This window comes from Lissotriton vulgaris, chromosome 12 (assembly GCF_964263255.1).
Source record: "Lissotriton vulgaris chromosome 12, aLisVul1.2, whole genome shotgun sequence".
NCBI lineage: Eukaryota > Metazoa > Chordata > Amphibia > Caudata > Salamandridae > Lissotriton > Lissotriton vulgaris.
In genome coordinates, this window is record NC_141700.1 from 731,975,720 (window position 1) to 731,996,041 (window position 20,322).

At 47.2% G+C, this 20,322-nt stretch overlaps 1 protein-coding gene across 1 annotated transcript in view; it reads right to left on the reverse strand.

The window, feature by feature from the left end:
* Positions 1–10,412, reverse strand: part of LOC147678419 (transmembrane 4 L6 family member 5-like) — a 47,280-nt gene extending 36,868 nt beyond the window's left edge. Inside the window, exon 1 of the mRNA XM_086946011.1 lies at positions 10,147–10,412. Within this exon, the coding sequence (XP_086802137.1) occupies positions 10,147–10,329 (183 nt within the window). The 5' untranslated portion in view covers positions 10,330–10,412. The remainder of the gene's footprint in view (positions 1–10,146) is intronic.
* Positions 10,413–20,322: the final 9,910 nt, after the last annotated feature.

Below are 20,322 nucleotides of genomic sequence, written 5' to 3' on the forward strand. Positions count from 1 at the left end.
AGGTCCTCCGAGCCTGCAGGGAGCTTCACAGGCTAGAGTACAGCGTCCTCCTCAGCAGCTGGTACTTTTCTTGGCAGGCAGGGTTCATATCAGAGGGCTTTAATTAATTATTGAGGCATGTCAGTGGAATGAGCTGGGTGAGCTGCGAAGAATGACTGGCACTTTTGTTTGACGGACAGTACAAGATAGGACGCGTCAAAATATGAGGCATGAGGCAGTGTGCGTCATAACTGAGGCACAGGGTAAGATTTGAGACAGAGAGGTGGGAACATGTTTGAGGAACAGTTAGGCGCATGAGATGCAAGCGAGGCAATGTGTGACGTATAATTGAGGTACATTATGAAATAAATGAGGTGATTGCATCTCTCTGAGGCAGGATTGAGGCAGAGCGTGAGATATGACTGGAGCAAAAAGTGAAAAATTAGAACACACCGAAATGAGGTGTAAGTGAGGTAGTATCAGGGGACACAGGGTACCCGTGCGTCATGTGACCAAGCACCGTGGGAGGTATGACTGAGGCTCAGTTGTAAATGTAAATTGATACTTGTATAGCGCACTACTCACCCGCAAGGGTCTCAAGGTGCTTGTACGAATACCGCTGTGGAACCCATCCTGACTTTCCCTGTGAGGCGTCCACTCCTGGGCACCCCCAAGTTGAAGCAAGGCATCCTTAGCATTGTGGGGGCCGTTGTGGAGACTTAAGCAAGCTATTGCCCAGAGTTGGACTCCATGATTGGAATAGGCACCGAGGCGAGAATTATCAGGTCCGTGGAATTTTTGAGCCCATGACCCACCGAGGCGGGGAATTGAACCCTGGTCCCGGGCTAGACCTCTGCATCAGGGTCTGCCGCTCTAACCATTGAGCCACACTTCTCCACATTTCTCCACAGTTGCAGTGCCTGGCATAACTAAGGCCTAAAGGAAAGGGAGTCCAGAAAGAACGGAAGGCATTAAAAACCAAGAAACACAACTTCATAGTGGTTTATCGTAGTGCATCTACACGATGGCGCTGCTTATCAGGGAATCGGAGGGACTCCCCGGGGTTTGGAATGTATCAGGTGCAATAAATTGCAGGTATTCTGAGTTTTTGGGGAATAACTTGCAGATTTTGATTCTTACCAAACCGTGTTCAGCATGTCACAATAAGTACCTTACACGGTTCCCCTTTTAAATTCCATCAGGTTTGACCTGAAAGGTAACAAAATGTGAGTACTTATGGCACACAGCAATTACTTACCATGTGTGGTAAATTCCACACAACTCAGAATCCCAACTATTGCACAAACAGGTTTCCGCAAGGGTCGGAAAACTCCAACACATTCGTAAACAGGTCCTATGTGTTTGGGAATTCAGTTGTGGCCTTCAAGTGAGTTGATGGTGTCTTGCTCGGGGAGAAGTTCCAGTGGCGGCCGCCGCAAAAAGTTGGGGGGTGAGGTGGGAGGAGATGGAGAATTGAGGGTAAAATAATAAAAATAATAATTTTCAAAAATTTACCTGTCGCTGCCTCTGCCACTTGCCGCCTCTGTGCTTCTCTCCCAGAGGTCACTGGGAAAGCACAGGCTATCCAACCAATCCAGACGCTGCTCTCATACTAGGGGAGGAGCCCAGGATTGGTCTGGGCGGCCTGGTATGCTGCTCAGACAGTGCCTGGGACCCTGAGGCTTTTCTCCAACTTGGCAGTGCAACACAGCTGGGTTGGAGAAATAGAAGTGCGCATGTCTGTTTGGCCAGCCTAAAAGGGCCAGCCAAACTTCTAAGTGCCTGCCACGCCTCCCTGTCATGGCCTGGCCCTCCACCGCCCCCCCCAGAGATGTGTGCCAGAGCAAGTCACAGAAAAATGTAATTATTTTGTTTCATTATCATTTTATTTTTGTGTGACTGATTCTGACGAGTGGGGCGAAGCTCCTTCGCCATTACTGAGGAGCCGCCCCTGAGAGGTACTGAGGTCTCATGCAGGGGCGCAGCTATCAATACTGCAGCTTGTGTATTGGCACGAGGGAATATGGCTTTGAGTGACCAGCTGCACCCCAACTATAGCTGTTTTTACTACCAAGGGAGGGCGGGCCATTTTTTTGGCATGCATTAGGGCCCAATGCAACCTTGCCATACCACTGGCATTATGTATAAAATGTAACTGCCACTCCCATCTGATGAGCTCGAAATAGAGTGAAATACATACACACCGGGAGCCGCATAGAAGCCCAATGTCAAGGAATAGATTGGTAGCAGTTGAATATTTACGACTGCAGCTTGCATTGACAGAACATGCAGAGAACTGGGTGACCCCGTGAATACCTCTACAAAGGTAACATTCTGTTTGTGAAGCGCGATTGCACAGTCAATTAACGAGATATGCGTGCGCCCTGTCAATTACGTATTGTTATTGTCACTCATTTTATCAGCCTCCGGAGAATGAAAGGCTGGGCGAATGCACAGAGATGCAAACAGTGGTCACAAGGTCCAACTGGAGGGGTTCATTAGGTCACTGAGCCACCGGGCAGAATTGACCAAAATACAGTGGGACTTGATAAAGTGTCCCATGAAACGAAATTCCAGCTGCAATTGGAAGGTGGCCGTGGAACTGGAAATCCTGGAACTACAAGGTCCATAATGCAGTTGGAAACCAGAACGGGCCGTTAAAGCCAAGAGACACACCTGAAGAATAATAATGCTGGCCTGTTAGAGTGCAATCACATTATTTATTTTGTCCTCAAAGTGAACAGTAGGAGAGAGGTAGATGGTGCGGAGCTGAGGTAGTGAACGTAGTGTGACAGAGGAGGCGCCCAGCACAATGACCCCAATAAGTGGTACAGGCAGAGTGAGTCATGGCTGAGGTACAGTGACATGCGTAACAAGGGTACAGGTAGTGAGTCATTGCTGAGGCACAGTGACAGGTGTGACTGAGGTACAGGCAGTGTGACTCATGGCTGAAGCACAGTGACAGGTGTGACTCAGGTACTGGCAGTGTGACTCATGGCTGAGGCACAGTGACAGGAGTGACTGAGGTACAGGCATTGTGGCTCATGGCTGAGGCACAGTGACAGGTGTGACTGAGGTACAGGCAGTGAGACTCATGGCTGAGGCACAGTGACAGGTGTGAGTGAGGTACAGGCAGTGTGACTCATGGCTGAGGCACAGTGACATGAGTAATAAGGGTACAGGTAGTGAGTCATTGCTGAGGCACAGTGACAGGTGTGACTTAGATACATGTTGTGTGACTCATGGCTGAGGCATAGTGACAGGTGTGACTGAGGTACAGGCTGTGAGACTCATGGCTGAGGCACAGTGACATTTGTAAAAGGGTACAGGTAGTGAGTCATTGCTGAGCCACAATGACAGGTGTGACTGAGGTGCAGGCAATGTGACTCGTGGCTGAGACACAGTGACAGGTGTGACTGAGGTACAGGCTGTGTGACTCATGGCTGAGGCACAGTGACATGTGTAAAAGGGTACAGGTAGTGAGTCATTGCTGAGACACAGTGACAGATGTGACTGAGGTACAGGCATAGTGACTCATGGCTGAGGCACAGTGGCAGGTGTGACTGAGGTACAGGCAGTGTGTCTCATGGCTGAGGCACAGTGACAGATGTGACTGAGGTACAGGCAGTGTGACTCGTGGCTGAGGCACAGTGACATGAGTAACAAGGGTACAGGTAGTGAGGCATTGCTGAGCCACAATGACAGGTGTGACTGAGGTACAGGCATTGTGATTCATGGCTGAGGCACAGTGACAGGTGTGACTGAGGTACAGCTTTTGTGACTCATGGCTGAGGCACAGTGACATGTGTAACATGGTCAGGTAGTGAGTCATTGTGAGGCACAATGACAGGTGTGACTCGGGTACTGGCAGTGTGACTCATGTATGAGGCACAGTGACATGTGTAAAAAGGTACATGTAGTGAGTCATTGCTGAGACACAGTGACAGGTGTGACTGAGGTACAGGCTGTGTGACTCATGGCTGAGGCACAGTGACATGTGTAAAAGGGTACAGGTAGTGAGTCATTGCTGAGCCACAATGACAGGTGTGACTGAGGTACAGGCATTGTGACTCATGGCTGAGGCACAGTGACAGGTGTGACTGAGGTACAGGTATTGTGACTCATGGCTGAGGCACAGTGACATGTGGAACATGGTCAGGTAGTGAGTCATTGTGAGGCAAAATGACAGGTGTGACTCAGGTACTGGCAGTGTGACTCATGGCTGAGGCACAGTGACATGTGTAAAAGGGTACAGGTAGTGAGTCATTGCTGAGACACGGTGACAGGTGTGACTGGGGTACAGGCATAGTGACTCATGGCTGAGGAACAGTGGCAGGTGTGACTGAGGTACAGGCAGTGTGTCTCATGGCTGAGGCACAGTGACAGGTGTGACTGAGGTACTGGCAGTGTGACTCATGGCTGAGGCACAGTGACAGGTGTGACTCAGGTACTGGCAGTGTGACTCATGGCTGAGGCACAGTGACATGTGTAAAAGGGTACAGGTAGTGAGTCATTGCTGAGACACAGTGACAGGTGTGACTGGGGTACAGGCATAGTGACTCATGGCTGAGGAACAGTGACAGATGTGACTGAGGTACTGGCAGTGTGACTCATGGCTGAGGCACAGTGACAGGTGTGACTCAGGTACTGGCAGTGTGACTCATGGCTGAGGCACAGTGACAGGAGTGACTGAGGTACAGGCATTGTGACTCATGGCTGAGGCACAGTGACAGGTGTGACTGAGGTACAGGCATTGTGACTCATGGCGGAGCCACGGTGACAGATGTGACTATGGTAGAGGCAGTGTGACTCATGGCTGAGGCACAGTGACAGGTGTGACTCAGGTACTGGCAGTGTGACTCATGGCTGAGGCACTCTGACAGGTGTGACTGAGGTACAGGCAGTGTGACTCATAGCTGAGGCACTGTGACAGGTGTGACTGAGGTACAGGCAGTGTGACTCATGGCTGAGGCACAGTGACAGGTGTGACTCAGGTACTGGCAGTGTGACTCATGGCTGAGGCACAGTGACAGGAGTGACTGAGGTACAGGCATTGTGACTCATGGCTGAGGCACAGTGACAGGTGTGACTCAGGTACTGGCAGTGTGACTCATGGCTGAGGCACAGTGACAGATGTGACTATGGTAGAGGCAGTGTGACTCATGGCTGAGGCACAGTGACAGGTGTGACTCAGGTACTGGCAGTGTGACTCATGGCTGAGGCACTCTGACAGGTGTGACTGAGGTACAGGCAGTGTGACTCATGGCTGAGGCACATTTACAGGTGTGACTGAGGTACAGGCAGTGTGACTCATGGCTGAGGCACAGTGACAGGTGTGACTCAGGTACTGGCAGTGTGACTCAGGGCTGAGGCACAGTGACAGGAGTGACTGAGGTACAGGCATTGTGACTCATGGCTGAGGCACAGTGACAGGTGTGACTGAGGTACAGGCAGTGTGACTCATGGCTGAGGCACAGTGACAGGTGTGACTGAGGTACTGGCAGTGTGACTCATGGCTGAGGCACAGTGACAGGTGTGACTCAGGTACTGGCAGTGTGACTCATGGCTGAGGCACAGTGACAGGTGTGACTTAGGTACTGGCAGTGTGACTCATGGCTGAGGCACAGTGACAGGTGTGACTCAGGTACTGGCAGTATGACTCATGGCTGAGGCACAGTGACAGGTGTGACTCAGGTACTGGCAGTATGACTCATGGCTGAGGCACAGTGACAGGTGTGACTATGGTAGAGGCAGTGTGACTCATGGCTGAGGCACAGTGACAGATGTGACAATGGTAGAGGCAGTGTGTCTCATGGCTGAGACACAGTGACAGATGTGACTATGGTAGAGGCAGTGTGACTCATGGCTGAGGCACAGTGACAGATGTGACTATGGTAGAGGCAGTGTGACTCATGGCTGAGGCACAGTGACAGTTGTGACTCAGGTACTGTCAGTGTGTCTCATGGCTGAAGCACTGTGACAGGTGTGACTCAGGTACTGGCAGTGTGACTCATGGCTGAGGCACAGTGACAGGTGTGACTCAGGTACAGGCAGTGTGACTCATAGTTCGATTGCCTGTTTATTAAAATTGGAAGTAAATTTGAGATTTTTATCTCCCAAGTTCAACCAAAGTAAAAAATCATTGAGTAACTCTACTGTACCTGTCCAAATAAAAAAAATGTCATCAATATATCGCGACCAACATGTAATGTTCTCGCTGAAAGGTGCTATATTATTAAAAATGTGCTTATCTTCGAAAGCCGCTACATATAAGCAGGCTAGACTTGGGGCGCAAGTAGCCCCCATACTGGTCCCCTTTATCTGCTTAAAAAAGTTGTCTTTGAACAAAAAAATATTATTTTTCAAGATGATTTCCGCACACTCAATAATGAATGTTGCATGCCGACTCAAATCATCAGTCCCATTTTTTAAGAGGCCCTCTAACATGGTGATGGTATCATCCTGCGGGATGTTGGTATAGAGGGCCTCTATATCCACACACAGTGACAGGAGTGACTGAGGTACAGGCATTGTGACTCATGGCTGAGGCACAGTGACAGGTGTGACTGAGGTACAGGCAGTGTGACTCATGGCTGAGGCACAGTGACTGGTGTGACTGAGGTACAGGCAGTGTGACTCATGGCTGAGGCACAGTGACAGGTGTGACTGAGGTACTGGCAGTGTGACTCATGGCTGAGGCACAGTGACAGGTGTGACTCGGGTACTGGCAGTGTGACTCATGGCTGAGGCACTGTGACAGGTGTGGCTCAGGTACTGGCAGTGTGACTCATGGCTGAGGCACTGTGACAGGTGTGACTCAGGTACTGGCAGTATGACTCATGGCTGAGGCACTGTGACAGGTGTGACTCGGGTACTGGCAGTGTGACTCATGGCTGAGGCACTGTGACATGTGTGACTCAGGTACTGGCAGTGTGACTCATGGCTGAGACACAGTGACATGATCTGTGACAGAGGCGTTGCTGGAAAGGCGAGTGAAGCCCGGTGTGAGGAATGATTGATGGGAGAGTGAGCTCTGCTGTCAGGACGCCACACTATTGCACTCGATGGGTAGGACTGACTCCGTCTCCTGCATAAAATGATCCAAGGCCTTGCGGTGCCGCCAGAGGCGCTAGATGCCACCATTTTTCAGCTGAGAGTTGCAAGCACGGCCCTTAAAGTGGGGGGTGGGTTAGTTGGACGCCACAAGTAGAAAACTGCACTTTTGCCTGCGACGCTGGTGGTCACTACAGCCGTGCTGCGCGTGCAGCCCTGGAAGTATTGCAACCATTGAATATTCGGATCACAGGAATTAAGCAAAGAGAGTATTATTTTTCTAATGAAACCTACAGGAAAATGGAGACTGGGAACCAAAATGAATTCATCTATGTGCACAAACGTGAAGATGTTTCATAGCGACCAAATATGACAAGAATAGAACTATACATGGTTTTAATCATGCGATTGGGGATTGGGTTCCAGCGTGTGCAATGCCCCGACCCTGAGGACCTGTGCGGCACCTGACATGGGGGCTGGCGGGGCAGACACCAGATGCTGTCAGACTCTGGGAAGCTGCCAACATTCCCAAGAGATTGAGGTATCAGGAAATATTCGATCTCTGGAAGAAATGCTGAATATGGAGGAGAAACCAACAGTAGAACTCCCTGTACCATAGGGATTTATTTGTAATGGTATTTTGTGTCACGTTGTGCTGTGCTATGTGATGTGTTTACAACACAAACCTTGCTGTGAAGCAAAAGAGCGCACACCACTTGAAGGACCAGGTCGTGGCTTCCATTGGAGCAGCAGGTGCAGTGCACCGGGGACAAGAGTCTAGTGGAGCCCACTGAACACTAATAGTTGCTGTTTTTAACAGTTCAAACAGCAGCCAGGGACCCATTTCCTTCCTTGAACTAGGGCGCACGACACACTGCCTAATCTGCTGGCTAGGATACAAGAGACAAGATTGTGCACATCAAGTGGGGATTACACAAATACATTTTACACACATTTAGGCACAGGGAGATTAAGTGATTTGCCCATAATCTCACTAAATTGAGTCTGGCACCAAGGCCGGGAATGAAACCTGGGTGCCCGGGTCCCAAAGCCAGCAGCTCCAGCCGTTAGGTCACATCTCCTACCTGAGGTCTTCTGTTGTTGAGAAAATCCCACCAGTGGATCCCCCTCCTCCTTGTTTAACACTTCCTCCAGAAATCAGAGCATTTTGCTCTTCCTAATAAGTTCCCTCAAGGCGAAAGGCAGAAGCTACTTTCAAGGGCCCATTGTATCAGGGCAATAGTAACTTATCCCAGCGGTCAGCTCACATTTTGGGCAGCATTATAGATCGGGTGAGGAGAAGCGGCAGCGGGTAGGGGCGTTGGCCTGGGCACTGCTGCTGCCATGAGATGTCTCGTGCAAATTGTATGTCTCACTAGTGACAAAATGGCCACCACTGAGTACAAAAGATGGTGATAACCCAGAGATACTCACCACCCACAGCGCATTGGTCCAACCATAGGCAAGCCACACCCTCACTCCCATACCACTCTATAAATTTTATTGGCCAGGGAGCTCTGCCCTGTTGCCATTATCTGGAGGCTGTGGGGGAGGGGACTGTGTCAAGTCAGTTTCTCCCGAGGACCAGTGTTATGGTAGGTGACTTTGGGAAGATGGCTGACGCCGCCATACAAGATGTCCTCCGACCTTGCAATAGGATTACCAGAGTGCCTAGGGAAAGGTAAGGGTATAGGATACAAGGCCATAATGCCTGGACACACTCCTCCGTAATATACCCCGGTCGGTATAGGCTCTAGCATTCCTCATTCTATGTGATCGGATTGGCCTTGGGTCCCGGTGGATACTGACAAAGGCAATAGGAGCAACAGGTATGCGTTTTTCAAAACTGAAAAAGATTAACTTAAAATATAGCTTGGCAAGTTAATTCTAGGCAGCAAACGAAGCATGTAGACATCCAACGTAACACATCCAGTATACGTAAGCGTTCATGATAAATAAAGAAGTCCATACCTTCTGGTCTTGGTACGAATTATTCCACAAGTCAACTCGAAAATACATGAAGTCTTCAAGAAGCGTTGAACAATAATGGAACTCTACTGCCTCTCTTCCTTGAGGAAACTATCTTGAAAACTTCCCTACGCTGCAATGAAAATGTTGTGTTGGCTGTCTAAATGTTTTGTTTACTGTCTATAGTTAACATAAATTTGCCAGACTTCGGCAAGATGGCTGGGGAAAGTTAAAGGTGGAGTCACTGTGAAAATATTGGTGCATAAGAGAGTCACAGATGCAGAGATAACCTGCAGCCAATGACCTGGTGGCCCATGAGGGATAGGAACAAAGACCACCAGAGCCCCTGGTCACCATTGTAAAGCATTGCCTTCGTTTTTTTAAACAAATACTTTCGTTACGCGTGAAGAATAATGCAAACAAAACCACCTGGCTTTCATCCCACCACCCAACAGGGTCTGACTTTGCCCCCTCTTTCTGGTAAACCACATCCATAGAGGGCTGCAATTCATCCATCATCATTGGAAACTGTTAAACACTTTCCATCTAGACCTCAATGCATTGGTGCCATCTCACAATATCCTGTCCGCGAGCCTCCAAAAAAATGGCTGCTAAGCCAACTGCGGAAGAGTGCACAAATGGGCAACCAGGGTAGCAATCAAAGCTAAATAGAATAGTTTGAGCCACTCTTAGTCAAATTAAGATTCCAGTGGCTTCTGTGACTGTCGGAGGTCATCTTCAATATACTGACAACGCTGCAGAAAACCTTAGATGGACCATTCCCAACACCGCTCATCAAGTCAACACAATCTGTCCAAACATAAAGAAGGCTACGGTGAGGGACAAATATTACTCCCGCAGTCCTTCCACTACTGATCTCCACCTTAAGGGCCCATACTTTGCACATATTGGGCTACAGCAGAAGATTATTGTGACCTTGAGAAAAGATGAAAACCACCAGGACAACCCTTTGGGTACATAATGTGGGAGGAATTTGGTCTCAACAAGGGCAGTAAGAACTGGGGTCCAGCTCAGGCTAGGAGATGCCCCTACACCCCAAAAACTCCACTTGTCACTTTTTATCACTATCTGCCCAAACCGTTGGTCCCAGAAATCACCCGTATGGCCCAAAATATGAGGTCTCACCAGAAGTCCTCCGCCGATCAAGCCCCCTAAATACAGCACTTCCGGTGTCATCTCTATTTCCGCGTTCTTGATGTGATCCACGCTCCAACCCGGGAAAAAGAGAAGAACATTGCAGATGATATTGACGAGTACCAGGGGGTACAGGGAGACCCCGATGAACTTGGAACATTTCCCCGTGCACATCTTGGGTGAGTTGGAAAAAAGACCCCCCTCTTAAAAAATAAACACGCGGTGAGCAGAGCCGGGGAGTCACACCCAAGACAAGTGATGGGTCCAGGAGTCCTCGCGACCATATATAGTGCTCAGAGTGGGGAGGCGGGGCAAGTAGATAAAGACAACACGGAAAGACCAGGTGATGGCAGGAGGGAGGTGATGCAGGCTCTCTCCTACAGATAAGATAGGATCTCCCGCGTCACCGAGGTACAGGAGAAGTGAAGACAATAAACCCTTCTGTCTTCTGATCCCCAGCCCTCCCGCCTCCACTGTCGTCGTCACCTTCTGCGCCAGAAAGAAGCTTGTGACATACAGGCCCATCACCAACTCAACATCTCACTGCAAATCACCCAAGGTGGGATGCACAGACCGAAAAGGAGAACAGAAAGAGGACGCTTTTCCAGCCCCAAGACAAGCCTCTCAACCCATTGACAGCCTCCTGACTGTGAACCGTAATGTTTAATGTGTTTACGATGCAGTTAAGTAAGCAGTTAAAGGGAGCGGTGTGTTGTCTGTTTCAAAAACTTCCTGCGTTTGTCCTGGTTCATTGACCTCAACTGGTAACAACCCTTCACACATCGCAGTCCCATTGCGTCATATGGACAACTGCCAAAACCCGCCGGTGGCTAACACGGGCTCCTAGGAGGAGAAAGGGGCTCTGCGTGGAATAAACCAAAGTATCCTGAGCCCGGGGGGGGGGGGGGGGGTCAAAGGAAACATGTTTATAATAGCTTCCTCCCCCACACACAGACACCAACCTCCCGTCCTACCTTCTGCTTTGCCTCTTATCTCACTGGGACTATTATTAATTAACCATAAAATGGCGACCTTTGATCACGGAGGAAGCAGTGCTCAAGGATGTGCGGGCCCCGCCACCCCTCCCTTCACGCGGCATCACAAACAGCAGTTTGACCACCTTGGTACCAGCTCAGAGGCATAAGGCAAAACGGTGTAACCCCCCTGAAGATTGTGAAGGCGCCCGAGGCGCCCCAGTGTCTGCCATATCTCACAGATAATCATTGACCTTTCGCTAAATGGAGGGCCCCTTGAAGGAGTGGGTGCACTGCAGCTAAGCAGGGGCTTCAAGGGGGGGGGGGGGGCTGTTACTCGCCTGCAGGATCTCCACAGGTTGCGCACACACTGGCAGAAAGTGTTGTTAAACTGGGTGTGAATAACATATTTCATGAAGCAATAGGTGGAGGACATTTTAAGGCATGGGCAAAGTGGGGCCATTGTCTAGGGCCCCCACCTTCCCAGGGCCACACAAGGAAATTCAGCATTCTCTCTATTACACCGCTATCTGCTTCTCTCTATAAAGCCCTCTCTTCCTCTCAGCTTCTCTCTACTTCTGACTCTGTCTCTTTCTCTACCAAGTGCCATCTTGAGGATTTTTGGGGCCCCCGGCCAGACATATTTCAAATGTTTTTGTGTGACCCTGTTTCTGAACGTTCAATGCATAATTCGGTTTTGTTTGGTATTATTTGAGCTTACACAAGCAAAAATGGGCGCTAACGTTCAAAGTTGTCCTGAGTAGAGAATATGTTTCGCCTGAGTACCCCAAAATCCTTAAGATGAATGACATTGCTTAGCTGAATACATTTTCAGTAGAGTAGGTTGTTCTGATACTTGGCAGTGATAGGTCACATCCTTGCCCAATGAGGTGTTTACATTCTCTATACGAGCCTTTGTTTGGCCTAAATGGTTTTTTGATGCACATGACACGAAACATACTAATGGGAGTTGTAGGTGAAGCGAATACCAGCAGAGGACCTGTGAGACAGGACTTATGAAGATGTCCTTTCTTTTGCAGTTCATGGGGCAGATACAGATTGTCATCATCTCACACAAGGACAAGTGACACATTCGGTTTGAGTTGAGAACCAGGAAAATGACTGGATTGTTGCCGAACGACATAGACCCCGTAAGGACCTCGTCCTATGAAACCACTACATCCATGCTTCTTTCAGTTCAAACCACACAAAATGATCTATAGGCAAGGAGAGACCCAGATCAGCAGGATTATTTGAGATCTCCCCAGGGTGGTGCTTGTGCACAGAGTTCCAAGGAGTCCCAGCTCCAATCATTGACAAGTTCTCAGTCACTCCCATATTCTGGCAATGTTCTACTGGAGATCGGTCATCGTAAGACACTTCTTGAAGAGATGCTCAACTGGCTGCATTCCTCCAAAGTCCTATGACAAAGAATGTCACACTAATGGACGTGTAAATTCTACGTTGGCAAACAACGCCACAAACGTGTTTTTCAGCTACCAGACAATATATTCCTGAGGTCTATAAAGCTAGTTAAGTCCTCGCCTAAAGAACCCAACATGCACAGAGCCTTATCCTCGCCTCAACAATAAAATAACAAAAGCAGAAGTGTAAAAGCAAAAATCGTTGGATCACTGCATAATCTCACTCAATGGAAGAAAGGGGAGACCCCAACATCACATTCATAATTACAGATATTTCCCTTTTCTGGGGAGATTAGCTAATTTTGCTCGCCCACCTATCAGTTTTTGCTCTCATCCAAAACCAGTGTGCATAATGACTTCGAAAGGCTATTAAGAGTTGTTAATACTCACTGACATGTGAGCAATAAGGCTATTGGCACCTGGCTTACTCACTACCAGTTGCCAAAACAGTTCACTGAACTAGAATGCAACAGTAGTAAATGCCATCATTTTAAGCCTTTTGATTGGCTTAGGCAATTCCTGAATTCCAAAGAGGGCGCTAACTTATTAGTACAGCCCTTAGCAGAGTGCATTCCCCACTGTGCAACAAGCTCGCTTACACTCCAAAATCATGAGACCTTTGATTTGTTCACCTGCCTCCTCCTTGCGAACGATGAAACAAAATCTAATATTGTAGTGGCCATAACATAGTTCAAGAAAACCTGGAAAGTGAAAGACTATTGTCCAGAACCCACAGTGACTGTGGCGCAAAACAAAGTCCATCCAATGCAAATTAATAAAGGGACTCCCGCGGAGCTGAGCTTGTGGCCGAAAAATATAACTTACACCACATGCATCGATGAGGCAACAAATCAAACAAGTGAAACCAGTGAAAATCCTAAATCACGAGCAGAACACCGCCTCAGTCTCCTAAGAACGACCTGAACACCACTCTCCAGCATTTCATCAACCACTTAACCTTCTTTGGCACCAACATTTCAATGACCTTCATGACCAATGGCTGGTTAAAGGGAAGGAAAACCACTTCCAAGTGCAGTCAATGACTATGAGAGTTAGAACTGGTGGAAACTAAACAATGAAAGATTTAATAAGAGTATAATATTAAGCCCTGAAAATTCATAAGGATAAAAAGAATCACAAAACCCCAAAAGAATGACTACATATCCCCTGTCTAGAAAAGTGATCCATGTATTGGGGGAAAAAAACTGTCAATTGTTTATCTCACAATATAATTGTTGTTGTGTTGATATCATCAATTAAAAGTATTACAAAAAAAATAATCTGTATAGTGATTTTGAAGGACCCTGAAGGAGCTTCACATACCTGTGCCAATGATATGTCCCCACTCGACTTCACACCTTGTTGTTCTCATGTTATTCACCAAAGGCACCACAAGTCTTGGAGTCAGCAGGTGGAGTTAAAAACTCAAGGCTACTCCATCAGCGTTGTCCAGCAGCATTCACCAATTAATAATTTTATGGCAAGACAGAAAGCTAGTATTATATACAGCTCTTTATTGCTGCTCCTCTGTACAGCACGTTAAAGAGAAAAAGTTAGGGGAAAATGTATCTAGTGTTGTGTCGACCTTGCACCACACAACTGGGCCCAAGGGCGGTGCAACACCAAAGTTAGATTTATCAAGCCACACAAGGCCACCTTGTGTGACCCTGAGTGGCTTAATAAATCTAGAAGAATGCAACGCAGCACAAATCGCTGTGTTGCATTACACTGGGATGTATGACGTTACAACGCATACTTTTACAACGCCTACTATTACAACGCATTTTTACACCGCAACATCCATTACAACGCATACCATTACAACGAATTCTTTGAAACTACCTTTACAATGCATTCCACTACAACGCATACTACATTTACAACGCATACCATTACAACGCATAACATTACATTGCATGTAAGGTAAGTATTGGATAGTGTAGGGGTAAAAATTACTATTCTAACTCCAGGGGGTGCAACAGTAGAGTAAGTGTTGGATAGTGTAAGGGTACTATGTGTTGTAATGCTATGCGTTTTAATGTTATGCGTTGTAATGACTGTGTTGTAATGGCACGCGTTGTAGTGGTGTGCGTTGTAGTGTCATGCGTTGTAATTGTTGCATTGTAAATGCATGCGTTATAATGGATGTTGCGTTGTAAAAGTTTAGTTGTAATGGTAGTGCATTGTAAAAGTTGTGTTGTAATGGTACTGCGTTGTAAAAGTTGCGTTGTAAAGGTTGTTTCCCATTACACTGCCCCAGGGAGGCGTTCCATGGGTGGAGTGTGGGTGTTCCCACGCATCCACCCATTGATTTTGGTGCATTCCCAGATTTACCATGACTGGTAGATTCTGCAGCACACATACAAAGAGGAAAATGTCTCAGTGGATTGTTTTTGTGCAGGAAGGTGCCCCTTCCTGCACAAAACAATCATATCTGCAACACAGGCGCCCTTGCACAACGGCGCAAGGGTGCGTGCTTTGGCACTAGGCAGCAGTTGGTGCACTAGCACAAGGAATTAGCAAGAATGCGCTGTATGATGTTAAATATGGCGCTTTTCTGTCATTTCCCTTTCACAGAGTGCAGCACAGCAAGGTTACTTCTGCACTGCATGAATGTTTGGTCAATTTGCCCCATTGTATCCGAGCAAACATGGAATTCAAATCCTTCCTCTGGCTGCTTAACAGCCCTGTTGAGTGCATGTGCCACTCAACAGGGCACAGGCCTTGACACATTCATACATTAACTTAACTCCTTGGACGCTCATGACGAGCTCAGCTCGTCATGATGTACACCTCCATACACTCATGACGAGCTGAACTCGTCATGAACAATGGGAATAAATCAAAGCCAGCACAGGAGGGGAATACCATCAGCATTGATGGTGTTAAAGAAACCAAAGCATGAACATCAGGAACTCTCCTGGTCTACCCTGTATGAAGGTCATGACGCAATATCAAAGCACCATTGAAAACCACTGGCTCTTTGATGATCACCAATGAGTCTTTAAACCATGTATAGGAGCAGTGACAGGGTTGGCTGGTATCGAAGAAGACTTCCTCGGGTAACTTAAAGGGCCCATCTGGTGTAGAGACAACAACACTATTTTTACCTAATCCTGCATTTAAAAAAAATCTTTTTTATGAACATTTTTGCACATTTTTAAAACATACGATCAGAGCAGTGCTCATACAGCAAAAAGGAAGAAAAAGAAAAGGTATGGCCAACAGTATAATGTGCAGAACTTAATAGCAAAAGAAGAAACAGGCGAGTAGTTCACGGCAATCACATAAAGTCATGGGTCAATACCCCTAGACAGGGCGGATCAGTGCTGATGAGTCTCACCAGCGGGCGGCATGCAAACGGACCAAATATAGGGCAGTTCGACCTCAACTGGGGACATAGGGTGCAACAAAATGAGGACAACATAAGCCAAGGAAGGGAAACTCGAGTCGCTTAAGACCTGCTGCCGCATCTAGTGTAGCGGGGGAGCCTGCGCTGCCAGGGTCCAGAGGCGATGGAGTTCTGAAACAGGAGAGCTAAAGCAATGTGGAGGGCAGCACCACTCTACGCCTCTATCAGTGAGGGATGGATCCTGAGTGCCGCCCCAGATAAAGCATTCCAGTCCCCCACGTTAGTGACCACCTCCTGAAGTTTGGAAACCATTGTGTCCCATTGAGGCACTAGGGAAAATTTACAGATGCAGAATAGGTCCTCCCTACGTAGTGCCGCACCCTCTGCTTTAGCCCAATTAAGCAGGGATCGGCACCAGGCAAGTGGGTGAGGCGATAGAGGGCATTTCCAGTGCCTAGTGATCAATCGCTTGGCCAGGTCTAGAAATCGTTTACCTAATCCTGCTTTGATAAAACTCACCGACAACAGGTATTCTAAAATGTTGCTTTGTTTGTTTGATGATTTATGCTGGGGGTTTGAGACATATTATGAAATTATTCACTGGATAGCCTCTTTAAAGAAGGCGCTCATCGGAGGTGATCCTGGACACGCTTCCTGCTGTCCATAACGTGGGAAGATCAATAATAACAATGGGGTGTCCCAGTAACAAGCAGAACCTAGAGATTATCAACAGTGTACAGACAGAGGCTCTGCCATGAAGAAGGACATTCCTTTACAAATCAATATGTCCTCACTCATGTAAGACTATCAATTAATGATGCCCAAATGACAAAAACTCAATTTGACTTGAAACATTATTAATATCTAAATCATTTGTGGTTTGTATTAATGCTGATTGTCAGTTGTGTGTTTTCATGCATCATTAATTGATAGTCCTACATGAGTGGGGACATATTGATTTGTAAAGGAATTTCCTTCTTCATGGCATAACGTGGGAAGATCACAGCAGTCGTCTTTGACTCACTCGCAGAAATGGAGAGGGAGGAGTATGAGGAATCTCTGTTGAATGGATCATTACTCTCCAAATGCAATCAAGAAATCCGATTAGGGTCCAATAAGAGATTTTCTAAAACAACAAATGTTAAGTCCCCCCAGAAACTCAAACAACCACCACTTTTCTTATGTATGTACCGCCTTGGCTTCGGAGATAGAAAGCGGTCTGATTTAAGATTCATGCAGATGGCACAGATCCACCTCTGCATGAAGACGGGCCGGAGAACTGCCAGACATCCCTGTGCATCAGCTGCGTCTACTTCTGGGCAAAGTGTATCCCATGAACCTCAGAACTCTTTAATGGTGTAGACAAACACTGATATTCATGGCATAAACAATCAATCAACACATGATTATTCAAAAATTCTTTATGCTCGTCTAACCACAGAACCAACACATAATCCAAAACTGAGTTCCTCGTTGAGAAGAAATATTCACATGACATCTCTTTGAAATTGCTCCACTCACACTCTGTGGTAGAAAGGATCAAGTTCAAAACCATGGATACCATGCACAAACCATGTGGGGTCATCAATCCCAAACATCTTCAGGAGCTGGGACCCATGGACACTCTTACCTGATAGCTCATGTCATAGTATGTATGTGTAATTTACTGGACTAATTCTACCGAACATGCATGGCGGCAAAACCGTCAAACACGCTGGGTTCGATGTTGTACACTTCCTGGCACATTCTACCTAACACTCCTACCGAACATTACCACCTTTAAGACCCAGGGATGGGATTGTTCAGGGAGGCATTCCCCCTTAGACCAATCACACCTGGTCGACCACCTCCTCAAGTGAGGGATGAACCCCATCAAACAAAGAGCCACTGATTTCTCAATACCTAAAGTGCCTTCCAAGCCAGCAATGTTCACTTCGATCAAGCGAAGGAGCTGAGCCCCAACTCAGAGGACACCTGGGTGGTGATGTTGTTCCAGGCAAAGGCACCTGTGTAACATGTCAGTAGTTCTCAACAACCTACAACAATACACAATTCAAATAGCTCTACAAATAAGACAAGAAAATGAATGGGTTTGAGGAGGGCACAGCCTGTAGTCCATACTAATATAATAAAGAGAGAGCCCAAACCTTTGAGGCGGGTAATCTCAGGAACCACAGCACCAATCACAACACCCAATACAGCGTTGGAAAGGGCAGTTGCAGCAGAAGGACATAGGCTATGCAGACGCCCACCATATACATTTAAAGGGTAAAAGAACCGTGCCAGCAAAGTAGTCCCTTGTTGGCGTGTCTGCGTTGTGCTCTGGGCGTGTGCTGGGGGCGTGACAAACGCTGGCGGCGTGTGGTACGTTCCGCCCTTCATGCCATGTCTCATATTGTGTGCTAATCCCTCCCTGCTCCCTTTAAATACCCCTGCACTCCATAATCATAACCCACCCTTACTCCTTAAAATACCCCAACACCCTTAAACACTAACCCATCTTAACCCTATAAACATACCCTGTACCCCAAAACCCAAACCTATCCCTAAACCCTAAAAATACCCCTGTACCCCAAAACCCAAACCTAGCCCTGAACCCTAAAAATACCACTGTCCCCCAACACCCAAACCTACCCCTGAACCCTAAAAATACCTCTTTACCCCAAAACCCAAACCTAGCCCTGAACCCTAAAAATAACCCTGTACCCCAAAACCCAAACCTAGCCCTGAACCCTAAAAAAATACCCCTGTACCCCAAAACCCAAACCTAACCATGAACCCTTAAAATACCCCTGTACCCCAAAACCCAAACCTACCCTTGAACCCTAAAAATACCCCTATACCACAAAACCCAAACCTAGCCCTGAACCCTAAAAATACCCCTGAACCACAAAACCCATACCTATCCCTAAACCCTAAAACTACCCCTGCACCCCATAACCCAAAACTATATCTGAACCCTTAAAATACCCAAACACCCCAAAACATATACCTCAGTATTCCAAAACATATACCCCTATACCCCTACTTACCTTATCCAAACATTTTTAAAAAACATGCTTTTACCATTCATTCATTTACAACAAATTTCGTTGTAAATGTATGCGTGGTAAAAGCATATAAAATGTAATGCCATGCGTTATAATGGCATTACGGAGTCATGGTACTTTCGTACTGAAAGTATGCGGAGTGATGGTATGCAGAAAGAAAGTTGCGGAATAATGGGTGTTTACCATCCCCCGGTAAGTACATTGGTGGCACGGCGGCCCACATCTCCAAAACATACTCATATTTTTTCACCACCCATTTGAAAAATGCACAGGTCTCTCTCATTGATGGCCAGCACCGACATACACTTTTAGAAACACCTCCTGCCACAAGTTCTAGAATTGCGAACTTTAGAGCTGGGGAGCTACTTTCGAATCTTGGCAGCAGCTCAACATCCTGTGATTCCAGGAAAATCGCTTTGTCTACCCGTGCCTACCACAAATGAATGTGTTCTTCTGTAATGTAAATTGTGCTCATGCCATGTTGTCGAGTTCGCACTTTATAATATTGCAAGGAAAAATAAAGTAGGTAAACTCGAGTTCACACACTACTGAACGTGCACTCTTAAGTGCATCAGCAGTGCACTGTGAATCGGAGCGTTTCACAGGCCTGTCACAGATAAGAAATGCTATCAAAATGAAATCCTACAAAACAATATACTACTGGCCGGCAGCAATTCATACCCGGACAACGTCGGGACGGGCTGCTAGTGCTTAGTAAAACAGCTTACAGAAAGTCAATCACAAATGTGGATTGCACCACCAATTCCAGATTCCAAAGTGACTCAGTCCATCCAAAGTTCGTATCACAAAGTTGCACTTCCAAATTTTTTGTTAGAAAACAGCCAAACAGCCAACACTTTTCGTCCAACTTCCTTTCCTCAGGGCGTAATATTTAGGTATATTTATCAAAGAACTAATGAAATTTAGAGCAACACTGCTTGGTAAGTGTACCACAGTGTATATCTCTTGGTTGTTAAACAAACAAGGACGCGGCTCGGCGTAAATAAAATAGTTACTGCAAAACTCCAACTGGTACAGAATGCAACAGCATGTACTCTGTTTGCCCTACCTGGGAAATGCCACACCTCCAATCTCCTTCACTGCCTCCACTGGCTGCCAATCAAACAGTGAGTCCAGTTTAAAACCCTCTGCACCACACATAATATTATACATGGCCAGGGCCCCGAAATCTTGCAGGGACTTTGCGCCCCTTATGTTCCATTGCGTACATTGCGCTCCACTGATCACCATCGGCTGTGCATCCCACGGGTCCACCGGTGTAGAGCTGGGGGTTGCTCCTTCAAAGTTCCGGCCCCTGCACAATGGAATTCCATACCACTGGCTGCCCGCAGCACCCACGATCACTG